The 26,078-nt window shown below is 39.6% G+C and overlaps 1 protein-coding gene across 4 annotated transcripts; it reads left to right on the top strand.

Annotated features, from left to right (window-relative positions):
- Nucleotides 1-3,163: 3,163 nt before the first annotated feature.
- On the top strand, nt 3,164-25,746 carry CSNK1D (casein kinase 1 delta). 4 transcript variants are annotated; one of them, XM_056506051.1, is made up of 10 exons: nt 3,182-3,488; nt 8,570-8,680; nt 10,336-10,484; nt 10,962-11,190; nt 11,549-11,719; nt 13,189-13,337; nt 13,919-14,090; nt 14,400-14,539; nt 21,189-21,255; nt 23,093-23,124. In XM_056506051.1, the coding sequence occupies exons 1-9, from the start codon at nt 3,413-3,415 to the stop codon at nt 21,219-21,221; spliced, it is 1,230 nt and encodes a 409-aa protein (XP_056362026.1). In that variant the 5' UTR covers nt 3,182-3,412; the 3' UTR covers nt 21,222-21,255; nt 23,093-23,124. The 4 variants fall into 4 exon arrangements, with proteins under 4 accessions (XP_056362025.1, XP_056362027.1, XP_056362026.1 ...); XM_056506050.1 differs by lacking the exon at nt 21,189-21,255 and having other exon boundaries at nt 3,164-3,488; nt 23,093-25,746; XM_056506052.1 differs by lacking the exons at nt 21,189-21,255; nt 23,093-23,124 and adding an exon at nt 14,649-21,182 and having other exon boundaries at nt 3,164-3,488.
- Nucleotides 25,747-26,078: the final 332 nt, after the last annotated feature.

Genomic DNA, 26,078 nt, shown 5'->3' on the forward strand with positions numbered 1-26,078 from the left:
GCAGGGCAGCAATGCTGTTCTCCTCGCCGGAGATCCGGATTGCAGCGGCGTCCCCGCCGGCGCTGCCCGGATGGAGCGGGGAGCGGGGGGTGTGTGTGAATAGAGGGGAGGGTGACGCCGAGTTCGGGCTGCGAGAGCGGCCGCGGCTGCGAGCGTGGGAAGGGCGGCAGTGCTGCCGCCTTGTGGGCACAGCGCGGTACTGCAGCCACCCCCGAGCCGGCGCTCTGGCAGTGCTCGGCAGCGGCTGCAGTACCGCGCTGTGCCCACAAGGCGGCGTTAGCGGCGGGTGCGCAGCCAGGGCTGGGGCGGGGCAGGGTGGTGCCTGGGGAGGATCCCAGGGGGACGGACACGGGAGGGACAGGGTCAGCGCTGGGCTAAACCCCCAGAACCCCCTAAAAAAACCCAAATTAAAAACAAATCCCAGAAAAACTTTAAAAAATCCCTTGAAAATACCCTAAAACAACCTTAAAACCCCCCCAAACACTGCCATTGCCGGCTCGGGAGCGGCTGCAGTACCGCGCTGTGCCCACAAGGCGGCAGCACTGCGCCGAGCTCAGCCCGAGGCTGCGGGTCATTGGGAACAGAGAGAAGCGAAGGCAAAAAACGAGTCCCATTCCTTCAAAAAATCCTCCTAAATTAATGCCCCAAAAAAACCTCGACAAAAACTAAAAGAAGCCCTGTCTCTAACCAAATAAAAACAAAAAAAAAAAAACCCTTTAAATAAAAATATATTTATTCATATTAAATTTATATTCATATTTATAATCCATATATATTTTATATGTTCAATTAAGGTCATATTATAACATATATAAAATATTATTTTTATTGTTTATTATATACATAATCTTTGTATTGCTAGCATTTTTTTCTATTTTATGTATACCTATATCTTAATATATTATATATTTGTATGTTTCTAATTTTAATATTATTTATTTAAAAGCTCCACCTCTAACTAAATACAAACAAAAAAGCCCTTTATTTTAAATGATACTTAAATATATGTTTCTATTTATATTTTTCATATTTATATCTTTAATATATCTCACCAAGAGAGGGGACAGTCTGGGAGCAGCACTGGCCAGCAGTCAGGCTGGGCAGGGCTCCTTTAGGACAAGAATATTTACAGATAGAAGCAATTCCCTCCTTTGCATCTCCTTTTTATTTAACATCTCCTCCCCCCGCCCCCCCCCCCCCCCCCCCCCAAAACTCAATTCATATCACAAGGAATGTGCAGTCTTGCCTTTTCCCTGTACAGTGTTTGTACAGAGGACCTGGGCCCAGCAGGCACTCATGAGCCATTGAAGAAATCCTGGTTTACATTCCAGAGGTTCTCCTGGCGTTGCACGCTTGCAGATCTGGGCTGGCATGTTTGACTCCCCTCACGGCCACTGTGAAGAACAATTGATCAGATTTTGCAGAGAATTCCCATTAAAACTCAGCTATAATCAGTGAAAAAAATTTCTTCTGAACCTGATTTCCTTTTCTAGTATAATTTGTTGATTTCTAGCTCAAGGAGCGTCTTAGTTTAGTCTATAGTGGGAAAGCTGAGGGAGCATCAGGAATTTTAGCAGCTGTCATATGTGATGAAGTTCCTCATCCTACATTCATACCTAGTGAAAATACAGATGGTGCTGGTTTGTATTTCTGAAACCTTCCATTAGCAGTTTCCATCTTTGTAGCAGCACCAGTGGGGGGCAGGGGGGGAGTACATGAACGTTTATAATCAGGGTGAAATCTTTGTCCGTGCTACGTAGGTACGATAACACAACTTGCAGGAAAGTACAGCTGCCAATGAAAACAAGTTTCAGCTCTGCTCATGGATTTTTTTATCCAGATGAATGCTGATTGTTCAGCATTACCTAATGGCCACCTTCCTGCAGAATACAAAGGTATCTGTACAAACTGTGTTTTAGCATAATATATTTGTGTACTTTATTGATGATAACTGATACATTAATAAAGCACACATTATACAGTAAACAACAAAAATAATTTCAGTGAAGATATTTAGAAGTAAATGAGATTTTAATTGGGATACTTTTGTAACTACTCTCCCTACATGAGAGCTGCCTCAGGCTGGATGAGTGTGAGGATATCCAGTTATTCCTTTGGGCTTGGTGCATGGCAGAGTGCAGAGCTCATGGCAAATCTTGTTTAAACACTTTTATTATCAAAATATTTTAAAGCACAGACTTTGAAGAAATAACGTACGAAAGTCTATTGCAAGCCTAGGTACAAGCTGTCCTTATTATTGACGGATGTTTTGTCAAACCACTCTGAGGACAGAGTATGTCCCAAAAGCTTCACTAACTCTTGTCTTCTGCTGGTAGGGCAGCGTCCTAGCCTGGGTCTCACGGGCTGTGTGGAGATTCCTTCCTGGAGCAGTGTGCCCCCCTGAGGATGAGCCAGAGATTGGGACATTGGACCAGGTAAGGATGTTTTTCTCATTAGTCATTGTTTTTGCTGGCTGTAATGATGCGGCTGCAGTGTTCCTTCAGACGTTGTGCCCTGCAACAGCAGTTCCAGCTCCTGAGCTGGGCAGGGTACTGTTCTGGGGAGAGGCTTATCAGCGTCCATTTAAATCAATCATTTGTTTTATTTCTGTCAGTCTCTCAGGTTTGCCACCCTCGGTCCCACGGGACAGAGCTGCGCAAAGGCTCCGTCCTGTCTGTACAAAATCCTGGGCAGTGTTTCCAGCAGCAGGGACTGGAGGCGTAAGGGGCTGCCTTTTGAGCCTCGTTCTTCCCTTGGGTTTTACAAAGGGTGACAGACTCTGCCCTTAAGGATCCAATGTTTATTTTGAACATTGATCCTGCAGCTGGACAGTTCAGGTAACAGGGGTTCGAGTCGGTTCTCGGACCCAACGCAGATTTTTTCCCCACAATGACCAACTGAACTTCCTGAGATAGCACACAGATGATGCACTGAAACTTTGGGATTCATAGTAAGTGTTGCCAGGTGATTTTGGGAGGTTGAACTGAAGTGATCCCATGGCTGAGAGCTGCATCTCCCCTGCTGCTGGCAGAGGAGGCAGAAGTGGGACAGGACACCTCCTCCATTCCTTGGTTCCACAAAGTCCTGTGTTTTCCTTCCCGGGGCTGCTGCGGGCGGCGATTCGCGCGCTCCAGATAAAGGCTGCGCTTACAGCTCCGCCCCCGTCGCTGGGGAAGTGACGTCACGCACTATGGCGGCTCGGGGCTGAGGGGTGGGCGGCCGCGGGTGTCGGGAATCCGTGTCCATCTTGCTCGGGAGCTGCGGCGACCGTGTTGTCTGTCTCGCTAGTATCGAGCGGTGAGACCAAAGCCGCGATGCCATCCGAAACCGCAGGACTGTGAGGCATCAGAACGAGAGCCAGCAGGCCGGGCAGAGCAACAGAAGCGGGTTGCGGACGAGCCGAGCTGCCGCCATGGAGCTGAGGGTTGGGAACCGGTACCGGCTGGGCCGGAAGATCGGGAGCGGCTCCTTCGGGGATATCTACTTGGGTAAGGAGGATGGCTCGCCGCGGATTTAGCTGGCCCGCTTTGTGGCTGTGTGGAGGACATCGAGGGCCTAGCCGGTTCGGGCAAGTACCTGGGCTAGGGGCCCAGCAGCAGTAATTTAATATATCGTTGACATCATGTCCTAATTTGGACATGAAATCGGAAATCGGGAATTCTGGTTTTACTCCGCTGCCTCTTCTCATTGTTGTCTGGTGACCTTGGGCACCGTTCGCGTCTGTAAAATGAGCATAAGGGTAAAAATCGCCTCATTTGACAACACGTAGGGAAAAAAATCAGCAACAAAACCACATAATCCTAAAACTTCCACAACCTAGCACATTCGGAAAAACGTTTTGGGAAAGAAACGTGTACCAGGGTTAAGTATCGCTGCAGTGGACTAGGAAAAATTGTTGTCAGAAGGATCTTTCTTTCTCCTGTGAGGCCTAAAAAAAATTACACAACTATAGGTGATTAGGTTGCAGTAAAAGAAATACTTTAAATCCTTCAAATAATCCTCGTAGTTTGGCTAATCGTGTTGCTTGACCGTAGCCTAATCGTGTACGCTATGCAGTTGCAAAACGCACAGGATTGAAATTATTTTAGCCAGTGCATTATTATAGCTCTCTAACACAACGGCCCACTGCTGTTGCTTATGACAAACACAGGTGGTGGGAACAAGAAGTTTTGAAAGCAGGTATTTTTAAAATACTCTGCTTATTCGGCAAATTCTCAAGCCGTGTGAAGTGGGTTAAATCCAAAGAAACACGAGCATTAAGTCCCATCCGATAGACGCAAGTACTCTGCTTTTGAAAATTGTGTTAATTTAGAAAAGCAAATCAAGGGGATGGAGGGGGGGCAGTGAAGTGGAACTTGCAGAAGCTAAGGAAGATAAAGATAATGTCACTTGCTAGCTTATGTGGTTTGATTGGCAGTGTGTGCAGTATGAGGGTTGGGGGTTGTTTTTCTAGACATCTTGCAGAGCACAGCTGGCATTCCAAAATAATTTGTTACCTAAGGCTGCTTGTCTACAAATAATGAAATACTGGTTATCCGTAAGACGGGTCATATGCCTGATGAAAAGTACACATTTTTAACTGTAAGTATGTAATTGTTTAGAGACAGAACGTGATTCTGCCTCTCTGCAGTGCACGTATAGAAGATTGAAGATGAGACTGTAGAAGATTGTGGTAAAGCTTGTGCAAAAATCCTTGTTAGCTTCCGTTGTGATTTTGGGGGGCAATTAAGACAGCAGTTAAAATCTGAAAAGTCTTAAATTATTAGAAAAAAATTAACTTTTGACTACTGCTCAGATAAATCAGGTTTCATTGCAGTATTAGTATCAAGTGTAAATGACATAAATGTTTATATGTCACTTTTATCTCTATGCATGCAGCTCACACCAGTGAAGTTGCGCAGGAAGTAATAGTTCCCTGTATGCTAGTGTATGTATTAATGCCATACTGAATTTTCTGCAATAAATCCTCTGGGTTTCACATTTTTAAAATTTCTTTATAATTGTCTTGGATTTACTTTCAGGGCTTACTGCAAATGTCATGCCTAAGCCAGTAACTAGCATGGAAGTACCTGAATGGAAGATCCAGCTGATGGCACGGGTTTATTTTCCAAAGGAAAACGAGTCCCATTTGGTTTGCCTACCATTATCTGGTAGAATAGATGTTTGAAAACTATGTTTTTTGTGATAATGAAGTGTGGTCGGTTTTTGAAAAATTCCAGTTACTGCTTGGTTGTTCAGACTGTACACTAGACATAAGTGTCTTAAAATAATTTCTGAAGTTATTTCAGAAGGCATTATTTATTTTTAAGTAGACATGCCTTCTGATAGGCCTCAGTGAGTCTGTAGGTTACCTCAGCGTACATTCCCAGCTCAGTTTTATGCTTTGGAAAGGAGGAATTGAATATTTGAATATTTTTGCCTGTTTCCAGTCCCCCACGTTTTGTCTTAAGTGCAGCTACAAGGGTGTTGAAGACATTCCAGAGTAGAGGGGAGGGACTTCCTTCATTTTCCCACCCTTTTCCTTTTACCCTACTTTGGAATAAGGAGCCAACAACACTGTTAGGAGCGTGGTTTTTTCACATTCTTTGCTCTTCTTTGTACCTCAAAATTTGTCTTCTGGAATGTGGAATGGAGAGGGGTCTGTGGGAAACGATTTTTAAATGTAAGGCACTATTGTAAATAAGCATGGACAATTTAAAGAAAATAAAATTGAGGAGTTTACCTATGTTGCCTTCCAAAGGAAGATACAAAAGAAATTAATATACCGATATTCTAAGTAGTATAAAAGGTAGGCAGGAGTGAGTGGATCAGAGTAAGCATTTCTTTTGCTCAGACCGTGAGGTCAAGTAGGAATAAGTCATGAAGACAGAGTAGTCCCAGTGTTTTCATAGTTTCTTGTGTGATGTATATGTTTTTCTTAAGAGTTAATTTTATGTTGTAAACTAATTAAAATAATTTCCTAGGGAAGAAGACTTGGAAATTTTAAGTACATTTTTTTTGTCTTTCTTTTTCGCTTCTCAAATATTATTACATATTCTTTAAAGGAAGGAAGCTAAGTTTTTGGTGAAATACAGGGTGCTGTAAAATTTTGGAAACTTTTGTCTCAGGTTTAAGGTGTAGACAAAAGTCCCTGTTTGGGGACAAGTACTGGATTGCTTGGCAAAGTGATTTTCCTTTATGTGCCTCTCATTGGTTTTGCTGGACTCAGAAATATGAATTGCGTTATTTTAGTATGAAATCTCATGTTTTGAAAGAGAAGGCTTACATGGAAGTGGAGTTCAGACTAAGAATCTTGGCTTTCTTAGGTGATAAAGACTTCTCGGGAAGAGCAATTATGCTAACAAGTGACCTAGCAGATCGAGACTATGGTCTGTCAAATAGATTTTAATAGCGTGTTGAGCAGGACTTGATCCTGATAATACAGGTCTGGATCCTCCTGCACAGTTTTTGTGTTAATCAACCAAAGAAGTCTGCAGCTGTCTTTGAAGAGATATGTCTTTCATTATATGCAGATGGAAGTTTGTGTCTGTTTTGGATCAGAGAGACCAGAACCCCAAAACAGCACTATTGCTGTTGACCTCTCATCAGTTAATACAGTCTTCAGTCTACAGACCTCTCTGATTTTGGCGCATGTAGAACCCTGGAGAAAAAGGAATAATCAGGAAAGGTCAGGAGTTGTGTGGTTGAAAATCGAGACTTTGATTTGGGATAGGGAGGTCAGTATTAAGTCCTTCCTCCTTGTATTGTTGATACATGCTTTCAAATCTGGGTTGATGTTCACCGTGATAAATTTAAAGTCCACCAAAATAATTCATTCATGAAATGTGAAAAACACTGCATTACGTATTGAAGAGCTTTCAGTTGCTGCAACTGTACTGTGTCCAAAGTCACAATCCAGGATCCTGTCACCTGTTATGCTAGATAAAAAGGAGTCGTACAAGACAGATTTATGTACGGCCTTATTTTTCTTTTGTGTTTTTCAGTTGATGGCCTTGAGTTGTGCTTATCGTATCTTGAGTGAGCTTCATACATTTTGTTGATTTTTTAAGGTGCACTGTGAGATGCCTAATATATAGCTGCTGGGGTGTCCACTCAGAGAAACTCTGTGTTCTGGCAACACCACCTTGATACCCACTTGTGCTTGCAAATAGAAAGGCACTTTGTTAGCGTAGAAAAAGATGCATAGTCTTGTGGGAGCTCAGATGATTCCATGCTCTATCAGTTCCTGCCAAAGTGAACAGTCATGTCCTTCTTGAGGTGTGGGATGTTAGCATGTCTTTGTAGCCTTAATTTTTCTGACTATATAGCATAAAAGCCTGTAAAGCACTGAAGTAGCTCCTTAACAACAGGAACAGGATTTTGCAACTATAAAAGTTAGGCCAGTACACTATAATGATCCAAGAAAAACATACAGGAAAAAGTAGGTAGGCAGAAAACTATGGTATTATGCACGTGTCTTAATTTCTTTGTGTGACTGTCAGAAAGGGCATTGCAGAACTGACAAAGGTACAGATAAAGAGAAAAGGGAAATAATATGCAATAATTAAAAATTACTTATCCAGGGAATGACAAGAGTTTTTGAACTCTGAAAAGAGTTAAGGGAAATGAGGTAGTGTTAAAGTGTATGCAATCCTGATAATGGAAAAAGTGAGTACAAAAGGTTTGTTTGCTGTTTCTTGACAAAACAAAACAACCAGTGAACCTTGAGTTAGGCTTTTGAAAGTGGGGATCAGATCAAACAGTGGGTGATGTACTTCACATGATTCTGAACCATGAGGTAAAGCAGAAAAGGACCAAATTCTCAAAGTAGAGAGACTTGGCAATATGTCTGTGAAGTGTCACACATTTCCTTTTCCCATTTCCTTTTTTCCTGTAGTTTGCAAGTTGCTTGGCTGTGAGAGTGTGTGTTTTATAGACTGTTACTTTTTAAGAATGACAGTTTCTCCCTACATACTTTGAAAGTGAACAGGTAAGACATTTTTTGATTGTGGAAACAAGAATTTAATGGGATTTGAAGAAAGCTTTTGCAGACTGCATGTTCTTTAGTCTAGATAATCTGCCTTCCAGCCAAGTAAAATGAGGTGTCAGGGTACAGCAGTGGAGTATGTTGAAGTCTAGGGATATTGTAGTCTCTATTTCCAAGGCTTAAGATGAGGTGATTTGAATTCCTAGTATTTCTTCTGTTGGTGGGGCTGTGTGCCATGTTTGCAAATACTAATTCTGAACATTTTTACCATAAGCTGAAGGTGGAAAGACATCCCTGAGAAGATGTACTTGGTTTACTTTTGTTTCTTTTTTTTTTTTTTTTTTTTTTTTCTTTTTAATGGGATAGCAGCAATTTTGGCTTCTTGTGCTACGGTGTCTAACAGTTTTCTCTTATAATCCTAGTCTGTTGGAGAGTATCTGTAAGGTTTCAAAAGAATTTTGGATAATCGTGACTGAAAATATTTAATCTCTGGATATTTGCCATTGAGAAATAGCTTATTGATGTTCATTTTGTTTCAGTTTTGGCAAAGGAAGTGCACCTTAAAAATATTTTGACCAATGTTTTAAATTCTTCTGGTTTTAGGAACTGATATTGCTGCCGGAGAAGAGGTTGCAATAAAGTTGGAATGTGTGAAAACCAAACATCCTCAGCTCCACATCGAGAGTAAAATCTACAAAATGATGCAGGGTGGAGGCAAGCAAAATATTTTCCTTCTTCAGAGATTCTGCAGGTTTTACACTTTTGATGTATCTGCCACCTGGCAGTTAATGTTTAGGATCTCTTTTGAGAAATAAGGAGAAGGTGGGAAAGGTAGCAGGGTAGAGGAAAGAGCAGTGTTTCAGATCTGCAAGGGTTGTAGAGCAGCAGTTCCAAATCCAAATCCACGCTTCATGATAGCCAGTGAGATCCTCCAAAATTTTGTCATGGTTCCCAAAATAGTAAAATGGGAGGACCTTGTGCAATGTGAAACGAAGTTTTGTCCCAAAACAGTGATTTATTTCTGGTTCTCATGGGTCAATGAAAGATGGTAACAGCTGCTTTGGATCATTTCACTTGGCTTGCTTGTTATGGTAATTTTAGACTTCTAAAAATCAGGTTAATTTTTGTTGTACATGTTAGTATTCTTTCTTTTGAGTTAAAAACACTTCATTGCTGGGAGAGTTCAAAGACAAAATGGCATTAGTAGTGGAGAATAGGAGTTCAGCAACTTGATAGCTACTGCATGTTGCTCTGCTATGGTAACTTACTAATGTATTTTGTAATTCCAGAAATTTAACCTTCCTGTGCAGTTCTGAGACATAAACCTGGTGTAGTTCAGTTTTGTGTTTGGTTCACAGTCCCTTGAGTTCTTCCTATATGAGCATGTGCATTGCGTAAAGAGTACATTCCACTCTGTATCTCAAGAGCCAAGTATGCTAATAACACCTCTAGAAATTTATAATAATGTGTATTTGCGTTTAGATATTTTTTAATTCATGCCTCATTCAGTTGCCACCTGCCTGTAACCAGAATAGCCTTCATAGAATAGCATGCTTCCTTTAAATTACAGCATTACAGGTGAATTACAGCATTTCACACCAAAATGCATAGACATAACTCAGAGTAAGGCATTTTAAAATCTGTATAAGGCTACCTACATGCAGGTTTATTTCAAAATATTTGAGCATTTCTACATTTTTATGTGAAATAAGGTTTCTGACTTCTTCCATAAATTTGGGCTACTTGTCATACTGTAAAACTGAATGAATAATGCATCTTCTAAACCATGCTACTTTGGTAGAGATTCACCAATCAGCAAATACCATGGAACTGAAGGAAAGACCAGAATATAAAGGAAAGGTGGAAATTCATTGCAAATTTTGATGAAAGAGACAGGTATTTCATGGTGATTTTGTAGGCTTTGAAACTAAGTTAATTTCTAAGGCCTTCTTCAGTAATAGTATCTAGTGGTTTGTCAGGGTCTTTATTTTCAGACTTGTGATTCGTGCCTTATTGCATCTTAGAGACTACAGGAGTATTAATATTGGTAAAATGCTTAGGGTTCAATTCCAACAGTGCTCAGTACTTTAAAGTTACAAGGTAAGTACAAGACTGTAAGGTTTCTGGGGAAGAGAAAAAAGGCTGTTTTTAGACTTCTCTTGCTACAATTTTGCATTGATTCTGCTGGAAGTTATCAAGTATCTAATTTTGGAATGTCTGAAGGTAGCACAAAATATTAAACTTCTCTGTAAATGGAAACATTCACGGTAGTGACCCTCAGAATTCATCTTAAGAGCCTTGAAGATCTGTGTGTACTAATTATATAAATCAAATTGTTATACTGAATAAATGGTTTATTTTTTCCCTAGTGGGTATTCCCACAATTAAGTGGTGTGGAGCTGAAGGGGACTACAACGTTATGGTGATGGAGTTGTTGGGACCAAGTCTTGAAGATCTCTTCAATTTTTGTTCAAGGAAATTTAGTCTCAAGACAGTCCTATTACTTGCTGACCAAATGGTAGGAAACTGCTTTGTTATCTTGACAGTGCAATATGTTGGGATATTGACTTTTTTTTGATAGATCACATACATTTTATTTCTAAAATTTAGAGCTGAATAGGTTGGATTAATAGAGGAAAGATTCAAAATTAGTTCTGTTTCTGTAAATCCAAAGTATCCCATCAAAGGTGATTACCAGTTCTTATTTGAAAACTGGACCTGCGCCATTTGCATACTAGGTGTTGCACTCCTCAAAGACTAAGAATTTCCCTGAGAAAATTTTTGTAAACAGATGTAAAACAGGAACAAAGAGCTGGAAAGAAGATTTTTCCATTGTCTTCTCAGTTATGTTCCCTTTAATGCTCTTACATTTTACAATAAAAAGGAGAGATGCCTCTTTCATTGTTAAGACAGAATTGGTAGTGTTTTTGTCAGAAAAAGATGTGTGCTTAGTCTCTCGACAATGATTTTTTTTTTCTTGTGGTTCTGTATTTAGATTAGTCGAATTGAATATATTCACTCTAAGAACTTCATCCACCGAGATGTGAAGCCAGATAACTTCTTAATGGGCCTGGGAAAGAAAGGCAATCTTGTCTACATAATAGACTTTGGACTAGCAAAGAAGTATCGAGATGCTCGAACTCACCAACATATTCCATATCGTGAAAATAAAAACTTAACAGGAACTGCCCGTTACGCGTCCATCAACACTCATCTTGGAATTGGTGAGCCAGGGAAAGCAATAAATCTAAACGTTTGAAGTGTGTAATGTTAATGCAAGTGGATGTTGCTTTGTGGAGGCATAGGAGATGGTCCCTATTTTTGACAGTAAGAGTGCAGTGTGCTCGGCCTTGCATGTCTTGATTAGGTGGGATTCATTCAGTGCAATGCTGGGAATTAGCACATTTTTTAATAAGTGCAAGGATAATAGGCTTTTATTGTACTGAATGAGTTTATCACGGGCATAGTAACTCTCGGCTGTCTCTTGTTTTTGTAAGAGTTTTTATAACAGTCTTGTTGCACAGACTTGTTTTTCCAGTAGAAAATGAAACCTAATGAGTTCACTTTTTTATGCTGTTGTAGAGCAATCTCGCAGAGATGACTTGGAGTCCTTGGGCTATGTACTGATGTATTTTAACCTGGGCTCCCTCCCCTGGCAGGGACTGAAAGCAGCAACAAAGAGGCAGAAATACGAACGTATCAGTGAAAAGAAAATGTCTACACCCATTGAGGTTTTGTGTAAAGGATATCCTTGTAAGTTACTCTTCTTTGACACTAGGCCTACATGTTCATGTTTCAGTGGTACATCTTCTTTCTACTACTCTTTTTCACCATCTCTCCCTCTCCCGTTCTCTCTCCCTCTTCAGCTTCCTTACCCATCATGATTTTACCACGTGTGGTAAAAATATTATGCTGAAGGTATATCTTTTGTGTTTGTAGAGCATTTCTTGGGATCCCTTGTCCCAGCTGTTGAAGTGTTCTCAAGAGGAAGGGTAGCATGGTATATCTGATTTGCTCTCTCTTTTTTGTGCACCTGTTGGCTGGATAGTTGGTAACAGACAAATAGCATTTTAACAAACTACCTCTTTTTCTGTCTGTGTGGGTACTTTTCTTGGATGAATTGGATTGTAGAGTCAGATGCACTCTTACCTACTGCATTTGTTTCACTTGGGAATTATCATCCCAGGTTCATCTAGTTTGGCCTGCTGATGGATATGAATTTGTGAGAGGCCTAAGAAACCCTGCTGTATCCTAGCATCATGCCTCAAAGCAGTTCTGTTTCTCAGCTTGTTATCTACACCAAAATAATAATAATAAGCCATTTTTGAGTATTGTAAAATAATGCTTAGATTTGTTTTAGAACTTAGTAACACTAGCTGTTATCAGAGAATATTTTTATTTCACAAAGAGTTCTGTCTCATCTTTCCGCCCTCGTGGGTTTGGCAACTAGTTACAGTGACAAGAATTACAGTTTTTGTTTGGGTTGTGTGAAAATTCATCTTTTTTTATGTGTTTCAAATGTTGCTTCATACATGTTCCTTTACATTAATCAACTACATGTTTTCTCTGGGGTTTACAGGCAGAGAAGACTAATCAGCTTCTCTTGTGCCATTTGTTGGAATTTCTTTCTCAATAAAAATTAATATTTTATTTGGGAAGACCTAAAGTCAAAAGCTAGTATTTTGATACTGCTGTTTTCTCTGGTGCACTGAGTTCACTTCAATATTCATATTTTTGCTTTGTAATATTTTGCTTGCCATTTAAAAACAAGTGTTCAGACTATTGTAAATTAAAAATGTGGCATGACCTGCGAGACAAAGTTTTCATGTGTTCTGTGACGCAGTAGACATGAATCTCTATATGGCTTAACATAGAAATGCTGTTCTGTGTCCCACAGTAAATTGTGTTCAGTATACTCCAGGCAAAGTTTTAAACCTTTTCTTCCTCACCGGTTGTTGGTTAAAGAGCTGTGCTCTTGGGTCTTCTGTTGTTGATAAAATTAGATCTTTGCCTGTTCTGAGATTGAAAAATAATTTATTTTTCAGGATTGACATGGTAGTGTTCACTTTGGTGGGTTTCTACTATTAGTTCATTATTCTTTTTCTTGCGTTAGGAAGATTCCCTGCTTTTTGGATTTGGGATGGTTTGGGTTTTTTTGACTCAGAATTGCAAAAAAGCCAGTGCAAAGCTGAGGATAAAAAACAGGCTTTCTTTAATTACAGCTGAATTTGCCACATACTTGAATTTCTGCCGTTCTTTGCGTTTTGATGACAAGCCGGACTATTCCTATCTAAGGCAATTATTCAGAAACCTCTTTCATCGGCAAGGATTCTCCTATGACTATGTATTTGACTGGAACATGCTGAAATTTGTGAGTAGTTCACATAGCTTTCTAAAACCTTGATTTTTTTTTTTTTTTTAATGGTTTTGGTTGGGGTTTTTTACTACATTGCCAGTTTTGAGTATCTTAATTGGTACTGTAAGATTGTCTTCCATTTTTCCTGTTGGCAACTCTACTGTATAGACAAAAAGATGAGGAAATGAGAAAAGGCAGGAGATACGGGATGCATGCTGTAAGGCTTGGATGACAACTAAATTACAGTTACAAGGCTTTTAATGTGGAAGGCTTCTTAGATTCTTTAGGGCAGTCACCGGGCTGCGTTGTGGAATTATTCCTTACTCCCACCTTGATCTTTACCATGGGTCATTTGCCACATTTGAGGAGGTGTCCAGCTGCCATAACAGAACATGTGTACATTAGCATTTTGAAGACTATTATCCTAGCAGCTTTATGAGCAAAACTTATGGCAGTTCTTGAGAAATTTTACCAAAGCAGTTGATGCCCTATCATCAGTTCACACATTGTCCAGTTTTTCTTTTCGGTATTTTTATCCAAACTTATAGTTGTAAGCTCAATAATCCCCCAAGTTGTTCACTAGTCTTGACCCGTAGGGTGCGAGCAGAGCAGCTGAAGATGCTGAACGGGAAAGACGAGAACGAGAGGAAAGACTAAGACACACTCGAAATCCAGCTGTACGTGGGTTACCCTCCACTGCTTCTGGCAGGCTTAGAGGAACGCAAGATGTAGCTCCTCCTACACCCCTTACCCCAACTTCACATGCTGGTAAGTAAGCAAGTACTTGGGTTAAGTGCATCTTGTAGACTACTGTAACTGGCAGTTTGTCTCTGGGCAGAGTTTGGCCTTTTGGTTTGTTTTTTTCTCCCTTGCTTTTTAGTAGGTTGGAAGCAATTGCATACGCTCATTGTCAAGCAGTTCATACTTGTATTTCCAAGAAATGTCAAACAACAGCCTTGATTCCTCATTTGGTTCTGTGGAATTTTTATGTGCAAACAGCAAGAGTGTTAATTTTTCCAGTGACCGTGTTAACATGGCATTTCTCATTATGGGAATCTAATGCAGTTTTTCTCACAGCCAACACCTCTCCTCGGCCAGTATCCGGTATGGAACGAGAAAGGAAAGTGAGTATGAGATTGCATCGTGGTGCCCCAGTCAATATCTCCTCGTCTGATTTAACAGGCCGGCAAGATACCTCTCGCATGTCAACCTCACAGGTAAAAAAAAAATAAATCTGTGTATTGAAAAAATGAGGGCAATTTGATAAAATTAATTTGCCAAAAGAACTTACCAGGTGATTGATGTGATTTCATACTGTTTTTGCAGATGATGTTCATTCATGTAAGTGCTTGACATTTACCCTGAATGATGTGCGTGTAAAGAAATTTTTGTCTTTACCTTGACAGCAGTGAGAGGATGCAGAATTTTAGAGGTGGGGCATTTTAACCTGCTCTTATGGGATTTAGCTCCTTGACTCATTGAGTTTCTTATATTTGTTACCAGTGAAGAAGCAGAGTTAAGAGACAGTAGTGAACCTTGTTTCCAACCAACAGAGCAGAGAATATTGGTGCAGAAAAGGCAAGAAGGATTTGGTGAAGAATGGAAGGTTCAGTAGTGAAGAAACATTGTAGTGCAGTGCTCTTAATTCAGAGCCGATAAGAGTCCACATACATGGATGATGGATGCGTTGCAGAAGGCTCATTTGAAGAGGATGGCAGGAGGGTAAATGATAGTGATTTGTAGTCAGCACTGAAATCATCCAAAGAAATTTTAGGAATCTTTCTTTTTAGGAATGACAGTGTTAAGTGTGTTTCTAACTCTGTGCTATTGTTGAAACATTCCTTCCTCAGCATATTGACAGTCTTGTCCCAAACAGCATGTGGCTTCACTTTGTACAATTTACTTTCAGTCTTACATGCAAAATGGAAATCAGCCAATCTGTAGACATTCTGCAATGTTTCTGGGAAAGCAGTATGTTAAGGGGACTGTTACAATGACCTAGGGGTTTTTCCATCGTGCCTCACTACTATGCAGGAGCTCTAACTGCGTAATTTTTGCCAGGGACTCATTCCTCGTTGACAGAGCACGTTGACAAAAATTTACTTCGTTCCTTTTGTCTTCATTGTTTAATTGGCCGAGTTAATTACTTTTGGATAGTGCACGTTCTTTCATATGAAATCTTACTGCTGGAAAGAACTTTTTAGATGGGGGCCAGGTGAATATCACTAATGAAGACTGAGAGTGAATGGGGTTGGAGAAACAATTCCATTGTGATAAAAGCGAAGTGGGATTTGGGGGGAATTTTAGCTGAATGAGTTGTTTCACCATGTAGCTGCGCAGATACTTGTGCTTGTGTATGGGATGAACAGTTCATAAGCAGAAATGACTGCGCAAGGATAGAGGACAGGAGAGGTTTTCTGTACTGGCTTTGGGTACAAGTTTCACTATCTTAAATTGTTCACCGAACAGCTATTCTTGCCACCAGAAATTCTCACATTGAAGTATTTTTAAGTAGCTTGAAAACAAAGAGAGGAGAATTGTGCATAGTTATGGATCTTGTAAATTTGCGTAAATACCTGTTAGAGGAATGTAAAGAGGGTGCAACCGGACTGTTCACAGCAATATCCAGTGAACGGACAATGGAAAGTGGGCACTAATTGAAATACAGGAAATTCTATTTAGACACACAAAGAAACTTTTTTACTATAAAGGTGGGCAAGGACTGTAACAGGCTGTCCAAAGAGGTTGTGGAGTCTCCCTTTTCCAAATTACTTGGAGCCCAATTGGACATTGTCCTGAGCGGCCTGCTTTAGTTGACTGTGCTTTGGGTAGTGGGATTGGACTACATCATTTCCAGGAGTCTTTTTTGACCTTCGGTATTCTGTGAGGGTGTGATGCAGACATCTCCCTGAACATGTACTTTAGCGTATAGACGGTTTCTTGGAAAAGGGTGTATGCCAGGTCTTTGTCATTCTGAGCAAATCTCAGATGCTTTGTCTCTATTAACAGTCAGATAAATAAGGCATAGCAGTAACAGACAGAAATGCAGTGATGCCACTTGATTGCTTTAGGTGAAAGTACATCATTAATTTTTTTGCTATGTTCATGACATGTTGCTTAGTGTGCAGGTGACAGTGTTGTAAACATTTCAAGATAAAAATAATACAGTTGGGCTTGTAGATACATTTTGGTTCTGCGTATAGCTTGTAAAATCTGAATGCTGTGAGGGCAGTGGGCGGTTCCATGAGTGATCTGAGATGTGTAGTTTGTGGTATGGTCTGGCTTAATGGCGTATTCCATACCTGCTCTTTTTAACACTCTTCTCCAAGTATAGGATTGCTTGGTTGACTTCTTTACAGTCTCAACAGCGATCTAGTCAGGATCTTCTCTTGAGTTTGCTAGAACTAACAGACAACTAACAAACTATTAATTTAATTCTTAAGACAATGAACCAGTGCTGGGATCTACTCATGGTGACCAAATAATAGTGTGTAGCTGTAGTATAATTTGAACAGATTCCTGTGGGCCTGTTGCAATTGGAAGGCAAGAGCGATTTGCAGGGGGAATAGGTTGGATTGGAAGGGACCTTAAAGATCAACTCATTCTAACCCCCCTGCCATTGGCAGAGAGCCTTCCAGTAGGCCAGGTTACTGAGAGCCCCATTCAGCCTGGCCTTGAGCATTTCTAGAGACAGGGAGTCCATGACCCCTCTGGGCAACCTGTTCTAATGCTTCACTGCCCTTACAGTAAAGAAGTTCTTTCTAATAAATAAGTCTACTCTTCTTCAGGTTAAGGCTATTCACCCTTGTGCTGTCACTACATGTACTTTTTGCATGCTATGTGAACAGCCCCTCTTGAGCCTTCTTGTAAGCCCCCTTTGGGTACTGCAAAGCTACTTTCAGTTCTCCCCAAAGTCTTCTCCAGGCTGAACAGCCCCAACTCTCTCAGCCTGTTTTCGTCAGAGAGGTGTTCCAACCCTGTCATCAACTTAGCGGCTCTCCTCTGGACTCATTTTAACATTGCCAGTGTTGTTTGCATGTCGGGGGCCCCAGACCTGGACACAGTACTCCAGGTGGGTTCTCACAAGAACAGAATAGAGGTTGAGATTGCCCTCTCTCAAGTTGCTGGTCACTTTTCTTTTGATGCATCCCAGGATGCAGTTGGCTTTCGGCTGCTGGTGCACATTGCTAAGTCATGCTGAGCTTCTAATCCATGAACATCCCCAAGTCTTTCTCCCCAGAGCTAATTTTGATCCATTCTTCACTCAGCCCGTGCATGTGCTTGAGGTTGACCTGACCCCACATGCTGGACCTTGCACTTGATTTTGTTGAACTACGTGAGCCTCCCAGAGACCTGCTTATCAAGCCTGTTAAGTTCTCTTTGGATGGCATCTCTTTCCCCCCAGCATGTTGTCTGCGTCACACATCTTGTTTTCAGCAGATTTGCAGAGAGTACACTTGTTTACACTGTCATGTTGCTGACAAAAATGTTGAACAGTGCCGGCCCCAATACTGAGGAAGAAACACCACTCATCACTGCTTTCCACTTCGACATCGACTCACTGACCTCATTTCTTTGAGTGCAACCATCTGGCCAATTCCTTATCCACCAAGTGCCCCTCATGTCAAATCTGTATCTCTCCAGTTTATAGACAAGGACATCACGTGAAACAGCATCCAGTGCTTTGCACAAGTCCAGGTGGGTGACATCTGTGGCTCTTCCCTCGTCCACCACAGCTTAGCCCCGCTGTAGAAGGTTGCCAAATTTGTCAGGCACAATTTACCTTTAGTGAAGCTGTGTTGTCTGATGCCAATCACTTCCTTATTCTCCATGTGCCTTAATATAGTTTCCAAGAGGATCTGTTACATGATTTTGCCAGACACTGAGGTGAGACTGGACTGTTGATCCATGTGTCATATTTCCCTTTATAAAACTGGGGATTATGGTTTCCCCTTTTCCACTAAGAGGGAACTACACTGGACTGCCAGGATGTCTCAAATACAATGGATAGTGGAGTAGCCATTTACTCAGCCTGTCCCTCAAAATCTGTGGATGCGTGTCATCAGGTCACAGGCTCATGCACTTTCAGGTTCCTTACAGTCCCAAACCCGGTAGTCTTCCACAGTGGATGTTTCTTCTTTTTCCCAATCCCTGCCTTCACCTTATGCAACTTGGGTAGTGTGGCTGAACACTTTACTCAGACTTCAGCTTGTAACACTTGAGCTTGTAAGAGAAAATTCACTTCTCATTTTCCCAGTTCTCACTTTCTCACAGACAAGATGGTGCAAGTTGCAGGTGTTGATAGCTTTTTAGTCATTGATGGTCTTAACAGTCTTCATAATACTAAAGTAGCTCTTATGTAATCAGAATTTATCCTTAGGTGTTAGCCAGGTTAACAGTTATGACTCTGAGTTTCCAGTTATCTTTATACCTTGCTCTTAGGAAAACCTGAAGTATTCAAGTTACGTGGCAAAGTCATTAAAGAGAATTTTTTTGGAGAGATGTAAAAAGATAGAGTCATCTTTATCACTTCTTATCAAGAGAGCCATAAAGAATAGCAATTGCTTGTCCGTGTCCATTCCAAGTGTGCTAGTTTCCTTACTAAGTCATAAGTAAATGTACTACTGTAGGTCCATTTTCAGCAAGTGCTTAAGCTGTACTCCAGTAGAAGGCAACTTTTGGCACTTGCCTTGCACATCTGCAGATGTTTTCTGTTAAGAACTACATTCGTTAGAGTTCTTATTTATAACTTGGTAAGTTAGTTTTGTTACTTCATTTACTTTGTCTTGGTTTGGTAAGGCAACGGCACATCTGTAATCTCCACCTCTGGAGGAGGAGGTGGAGCAGGAAAGGCTGCTGCTTGTTAAATTCTGGACAGTGAAATGCGCAGAGGTTGCTCAAACAAGGAAGCTACTTGCCTCTAAGTGGAGATCTTAAAGATGATTACTCCATGTGTTTATCTTTCTTTTTTCCAAACTGAATTCTGATCAGGTCAGACTGAAACTGAAAAACTGAGGCTGTGAATGCAAATAATAGGAACCAAAGTTCTCTCATGAAAATTAGGCATTTTCCGAGAAATTTGATGCTCATAGCAAAATGGTGACTGGTAAGCATAGCAAAATAAGTGTCATTTATTCTTCACATCCAAGATAGTGTCCACGTAGCACCTAAGTCATTCTTATTAATAAGACATGCAGTAATGAACAATAAGTAATGAGTGTTTATTGAAGTAACAACTACAGTGTCTATGAAATGGTTCGTGAAACTTAAATGTTTCTAATGAAGTTATGTAAATTCTATGGCACATGTTATTTAGTACTTTCCTGGATTGTATGAAGTTAATGCAACAGCGAAAAACCTGGAAGTTGTGAATTCACAGTGATAAACATCAGTGGGAGCTGAGTGGTTGAGTGCAGTCTATTCAAATGTGTATACCTGCTGTACTCCAAATTCTGTTTAGGATGAAGGAGTGGGGGCCGTTTCACTTAGCATTACTGTGCTAAGTAATGACTGAGGAGGCAGGTGTAATGTCGGAGAGGTTAGTGTGTTTTCTTAATGAAAGGGCACAATTTCCTTGTTGAATCTATTTATGATATAGTAATGAACAGAACTGGAGATGTTATTTTGTGTCATTAGTGAGTTGGATTGGGAGAACAGATTGTACAGTGTAAGTTTCAAATCTACTTCTTTCGGTTTCTACAAAAAGCAAGAAAATATCTTGAGGGAGTTGGTGTTGTGTTTGAGACAATGATTTTAACAGGAATTTTTGTTTAAGGAGAAAACGTAAAGAACCTATTGCTTAAAATTAAAACCACTCACGAGTAAAGAAAGGACAAATAGAAGTCTAAGTGAAAGTAGTTACCTACTATTTATTCTAAAATAAGTAGATCATCTCTCCTCTCTGCCTTTGCATCAATACTGGATTCATTTCTAAGTGAATGATTCACAGTCAGCACTGAAATCATCCTTACTGCTCACAGTGACTAAGCGAAGAAATTTCATATGAGAAATAACGTGTTCAAGTGTAAAGCAATCCTCAATTGCAGGTCTGTATGCAATAAAGGGCTGTGATCAGTGTTGCACAGAAAATCATATCAGCCTTTTAAAGATCCTCCTGCTCTTAAACTCTCCTAAGTGAATTGTTCTCTAAGTCTCCTTTGCACATAGATTTTAGAGATTAAGAGGTGTAGTAAATGAGGTAATGAGTATTCTAGTAAAAGCTACTTTGAATCAGTTCTGACGGTCCACATGCACTGACTGCATCCTGAAAGTAGTGATCAACTCAAGAATCTAGTTATGGGTGAGTAGTCTTCATTTCCTTCAAGGAAAGGTTCAGTCTGACTGCTCATGGTTGCACAGTAAGTTGTTCAGTGTTTTTTTTCTTGAATGTAGCATGTTCAGCACCCAACAGTCAAAGCGGTAGTAAATTCCTGTTGGTAATAGAGTTATTCTCTCCATAGTCGAAGAAAAGATTGAAATGCTGCACAAAGAAATATTTGATTAAGTCTCTTTGACAGAAGAAATTTTTAGAAGATTATAGCCAGCACTGTCATCGAATAACTTAAGTGTTGTGCCATACTTCTGCATTTTCCATGTCCATATCTGAAAATCTTTCTCCACATACCCATCTTAATAGGCATCATTCTCTGCATTGTTCTTCTGACTTGTCAGCTTCCTTTGAGGAATAATGATTTATTTCTTTTACGTGCCTCTTAATATGATGGGAATGTCTTATGGAAGTCTGAAATCAAAGCTTCTCAAAAGATAGAATTGCTACTGCAAGTTCAGGTTGGATTTTTGTTAAAGCATCTTTATATATTGGGGCAGTGGAACTGTTACAAATTGCTGTCTTTTCCCCTACCTCAGAATAGCATTCCTTTCGAACACCATGGCAAGTAGCTGCTCGTCTCCTTTCGTTGGATGGCAGCACTGGGTGAGTGCTTCTCATTAGACACCAAAACTTTGTATGGGGTGGGGAAACATCCGTCTTTGGAAACATCCGACTTCACTCCTTCTACTCGTGTGATCTCATAGTTGTATCTGTGCCTTCTGGTCAGCTGCTTGATGAAGCATTGATTTTTCTTTAACTTAAAAGTTAGTGTCTTTCCAAAGGCTGAGTTATTGCTGCTGTTCCACTAGGACTCTTAATTAGAATTGACAGTAATAGTGACTTTAAAGGACTTTAGGGACTTTAAAGGTCCCTAAAATTGTTCAAGTATCAACAATAAAGTAAAATAACTAAGTCTAAATTTTAGTTGTATGAGAATTGCATGTCTTTCCAAGGATGTTGATGCAGCAGAAAAACCAGACCTGCTTCAGATTCATAAAAGCAAAATAGCTGCACGAAGACTAAATTGACAGTACTGCTCAGCTGAGGCTCTGTCTTGTCTTGTTGTGAATGGAATGTTCTACTACAGCTGTAGCCCATTTTTCACTGTTTTATATTCTTCTCCATGCCTTATGAGCTCTCATTTTAAAAATACTCAGATCTGTTCAGATCTGTATTTAAAAAAGCATTCACATACTAACAAGAATAGTTGACCATGAGCATCTCAGACGTAGACAGACTTGAATTTGAGTGTTACGAAGTCCTTTCCGCTGTTCAGTTCAGTGGAAGTTTCTGCCTTTCTGTGTGCAGCTTTTGGCTTTTTAGTCTGTTCTGCTTTTGGCAATAACAGGTTTCATATGAGAAATAACAGCTTTCAGTTGGAATCTGAACATTAATGGCTGAGGGATGCTTTTCTTAAGTATTTCGAGAGCTTCTTTGATTTGCTACTTATTAAAAAAAAGCGCTGTGAGATTTTTCTGTTCCTTAATAAATTCTGTTGTATAACTCTTGTCTGCTGTCTCACTTTCTCTATAAAGCCTAAGCTTGCATTAATTCTGTATCTCTAGTTGGTGAAGAATCTTGCTATTTCTCTTCTGTTTTCTCCTGCTTTGTGTGCCTGGCTGACTCTGCACAAGCTGCTTCATTAACAGTTTATAACATTTAAAAGATCCAATTGTAAATGGCAGCTTAACGCTTTAAAGACTAAATATCACATCTTAGTAAAGAGAAATAGGTATAAAAAAATGCAGAAAAGCAAACCTAAAGCTTTGCATTGAAAAGCCCGTATGCGAGAGACATGCAGATTCTGGTCTGGGTTGTGCCTGCATTGGTTGGCCTATACTGTATGCTTAGTATTTGTGGCTGTTCACAATAGGAACAAACACTGAGTACTGATCCAGCTACTTAGATGTTTCTCGCTTCTTAAATTGCAGAGATCTATGATTTTTCACTTTCATGATTAAAGTGGTACTGAAATAATGCTGCACTATTACTTCAGTAGGTCAAGCTGTGGAGATACAAGAAATATCTTTTAGCACAACGTCCCATGAAAAGTGAAAAGCTATTGAAAAGAATTAATTTCTTTTTTACCTTCTTAATTTTTTTAATTAATTATCCATTGAGTCTATTACTGTGCATTCATAGTGTTTTCATCTGGTTGATTCTTTCTTCTGCACATGTTTATGCTCTGTCAAATTTTCTTCAAAACATCCCCTCTGGCTGGAAAGATGAATTTTTCATGTTATCTGCTAATAAAAGAGGAAAATAGTAGGGAACTTCGTGTAGCTACAGGTGGGTGTGAAACATTGTATTGCTCGTTGGATTTTAAATTCACACACTTAAATTTTGCCAATTAATAGCTTAAAAGTACATTGCATGACTGCAGTTGTATATTGACTGGAAGGATATGTGCTGACGTTGTCTTGTTTTTTGGCTTTGGTAGATTCCTGCTCGGGTTGCTACCAGTGTTCTCCAGTCTGCTGTGCACCGATGAAAATTATTTTGCCATGGAGGGCAGATAATGCATGGCTGATCTCCCATGTTACCAATGGCTTTACTAGCAAATATTCCCTAAACTAGAGCGGAAATTGGAGTTCTCCATGTGACCTAAAAGGCGCTTGGAGGAACATGCAGACTCCAGCAGCTGCCATTGCAGGATGCTTTTGCCAGAAACCCAGTGACCTTAAGAGAACCCTGTAGTAACAGGGCTGGAAAAGAAAGATGGTTTACAGAGTTCACCGCCTGTTACTGGATGGCCATTTCAGTTTTCCCTCCACAGGCGGCAGACTTTATTCCCTTTTTATTATTCTACTGTAACTATAAATCTTTTACTTGGTTTAAGAAAGTTTTTTGTATAATTTTGCTAAAATTATTGGCTTACTTCTCTGTAAAGAACTCTTGCTTTTGTCTGATTTAAAAATGTAGAATATAAACAAACCTGAACTAAAGACAACGACTTGAAATTTCTTGTTTAAAAGATTAGTCTGCTAGGGAACTTGTAAATTAATGAAAACCATCTGATGTTATTTAAATTGTGTACTTTCGTGTATTGTCCCATTCTGAGTCAGTTTTCTGATGAAGTTTTTAAAACTGTTAGAAGTTTATTTGACTGTTCACTGTCTTCATTCACACTGGACATTTAACTTCCTGTTAAATTTTTAATACTCATTGTGTTTCATAGAAGAGGATAACTAAATACCCTGCAGGAGAGTCTTAAGTATAGTAGAGATTGTAATGATGAATTTCTTCTTTGTAAAGAACATGAACAACAAAGTGAAAGACTGACATTTGAGGGATTTAGAATTAGAAAGCTTGTTCTGTCTCTGCTTAGTGTGGGTGAGTGGTTACTTTCAAACATTGATTTTACTGGGAAAATTTTGTTTCCTCTTCTCTGAGGCTGGTTAGCTTGGAGGCGATTACAAGTGCAAAATAGACATTGCTGCTGAGTCTTCAGTGAATTTGCATGTTTCATTCAGTATCCACATGTTTATAAGTAAATAAATACCTTGATTTATGCCTTCGGTTACATGCCGAGACCAAAAAAGGAATTCTTAAACAAAACTAAACAGCCCCCCAAACATGGTAATCCATTCTTGCAGTAAAATCCTGAGAACTTCTACCATTCAGGTGCGTATCATATTTAATTCTTAAGTATATTCAACCTGAGTATGGCCGGAGTCATTATCTAGGCATGAGTGACTCAACATGCTCATGTTGCAGATGTTGTTGGCTCCTGTTGATAATGAAATCTGGGAAATTCTTCATATCGTCTCTTACTATAAATGATCTCATAAAAGTACATGTTTTGTCCATACATTTCTTGGAACAGTACCAGAATTATTATGACTGAAATTATGGGAAGTTCTGTACTGGAAATGAAAATATGTACAGAGATTTTGTTTGAACAGTTAGGTATTTTGAGAAATTCGTGCCTGCCTGGAGACAATTTTAGAATGTGTATTGGTCTTCAGATTTTTATGGAGAGTAGTTTGTTTTTTTTTTGGGTGTTTAGAAATTCTTTTTCGCCCCTCTCAAAAGTCCACATAATAAGTATTACGTATCATCATTCTTCTTTGGATACTTCCATAACATTAGCTATTTCCTTGTGTGTACTCCGGGTCAGACTGGGGAAATGTGTGTTTGGGGAGAGTATAGTGGAAAAGCTTGAGAATTTGATCAATTGATAAGTTTGCATAAGAGAACTATTTCCTCAGTTGCTATAAACTTTGGTATTTTAGGCATGTGCACTACCTTTGGAGCAGTTTTACGCTTCAGTGTGCTTTCCTTGTAAATATCTGTGATTAATAGTGTAATGTTTGAGGGACTTACAAAAGCACCCTTTTTATTTCCTATGTATCTGGACCATTAGATTGCTGTACTATACTTAAAAGTTGACTGCAGACTTCAACAATTGTACTCACTTGTGGGCAGTTTTTGTCCTTGTAATAGTTAAATTCCATCATGCAGAAAATAGTTAGACTGTCTATATAAACCTGTGTATAAACCAGTATCTCAAAGCACTTCGTTTGTACTACCACTGTATTTGTGTACTTTAACAGTTGTGTAAATACATTCATAATAACTTCTCTTCTTCTTTGGTGTAACTTACTGACGTGCAATGAATCCTTACCCTTTACCTGATGCAACTTTTTTTTTTGCATGTTTTCTTTTTGCTTCTTTTTTTTTTTTTTTTTGCTTTCTTTTTTTTCAAGGGGTTTCAGTACCTACAGAACCAGTCAATTTGTCAGTTACAAACATTTGAAGATACTGTCTTGCTACCAAAACTTTCAGTGAAAGAATTTTGTAGTTATGATCCTGGGGTATACAGGAAGAAAGAGAAAGCATTGATTGCTTTGCTCACAGAAAGCATGTCTTGTCTATTTGCAGGTAAATGTTTTTGTTTGGATACTTCTTTTTTTTCAGAAGTTTTTCATTTTGTACAAATGCTTTTGCTTATCAAGTAATGCATGGTATTGATAAGGAAGTATAGTAAGGGAATTGAGATTGGATCAGTTATAGGAATTAGGATAAAAGCAAGAAAAATAATGAGCTGTACTCCAGGTGGTGCCCTGTATAATAAAATTCTGGATTTTGCTATGTGATTCTCATTTAATTATGTCTCTTATAATCTGAGAGTAGACGCACCTTCAGAAACCCCCTGTGTTTTCTTATTAGCAAGCCTTTGAAAGTTGGAAGGATATTTTGATTTCTTCTAGTGGTTTTTAATTAGAACTGTGTATATGCTTTTGTAAGGAAAATACCACTTGTGCTGCTGTTTTACATCATCTTGAATGGTTACAGAGTCCTTGAGTTTTTTGTTGTACAAGTACTTAAAAAAAAAAAATCCTCTTCTTTAAGAGAGTTATTAAGAGAAAACATTCAAGTCCATATATTCCATGTTAACTTTATGAAAATAGTCAAAATACTCC

Source organism: Oenanthe melanoleuca, chromosome 18 (genome assembly GCF_029582105.1).
Source record: "Oenanthe melanoleuca isolate GR-GAL-2019-014 chromosome 18, OMel1.0, whole genome shotgun sequence".
Classification (NCBI taxonomy): Eukaryota; Metazoa; Chordata; class Aves; order Passeriformes; family Muscicapidae; genus Oenanthe; species Oenanthe melanoleuca.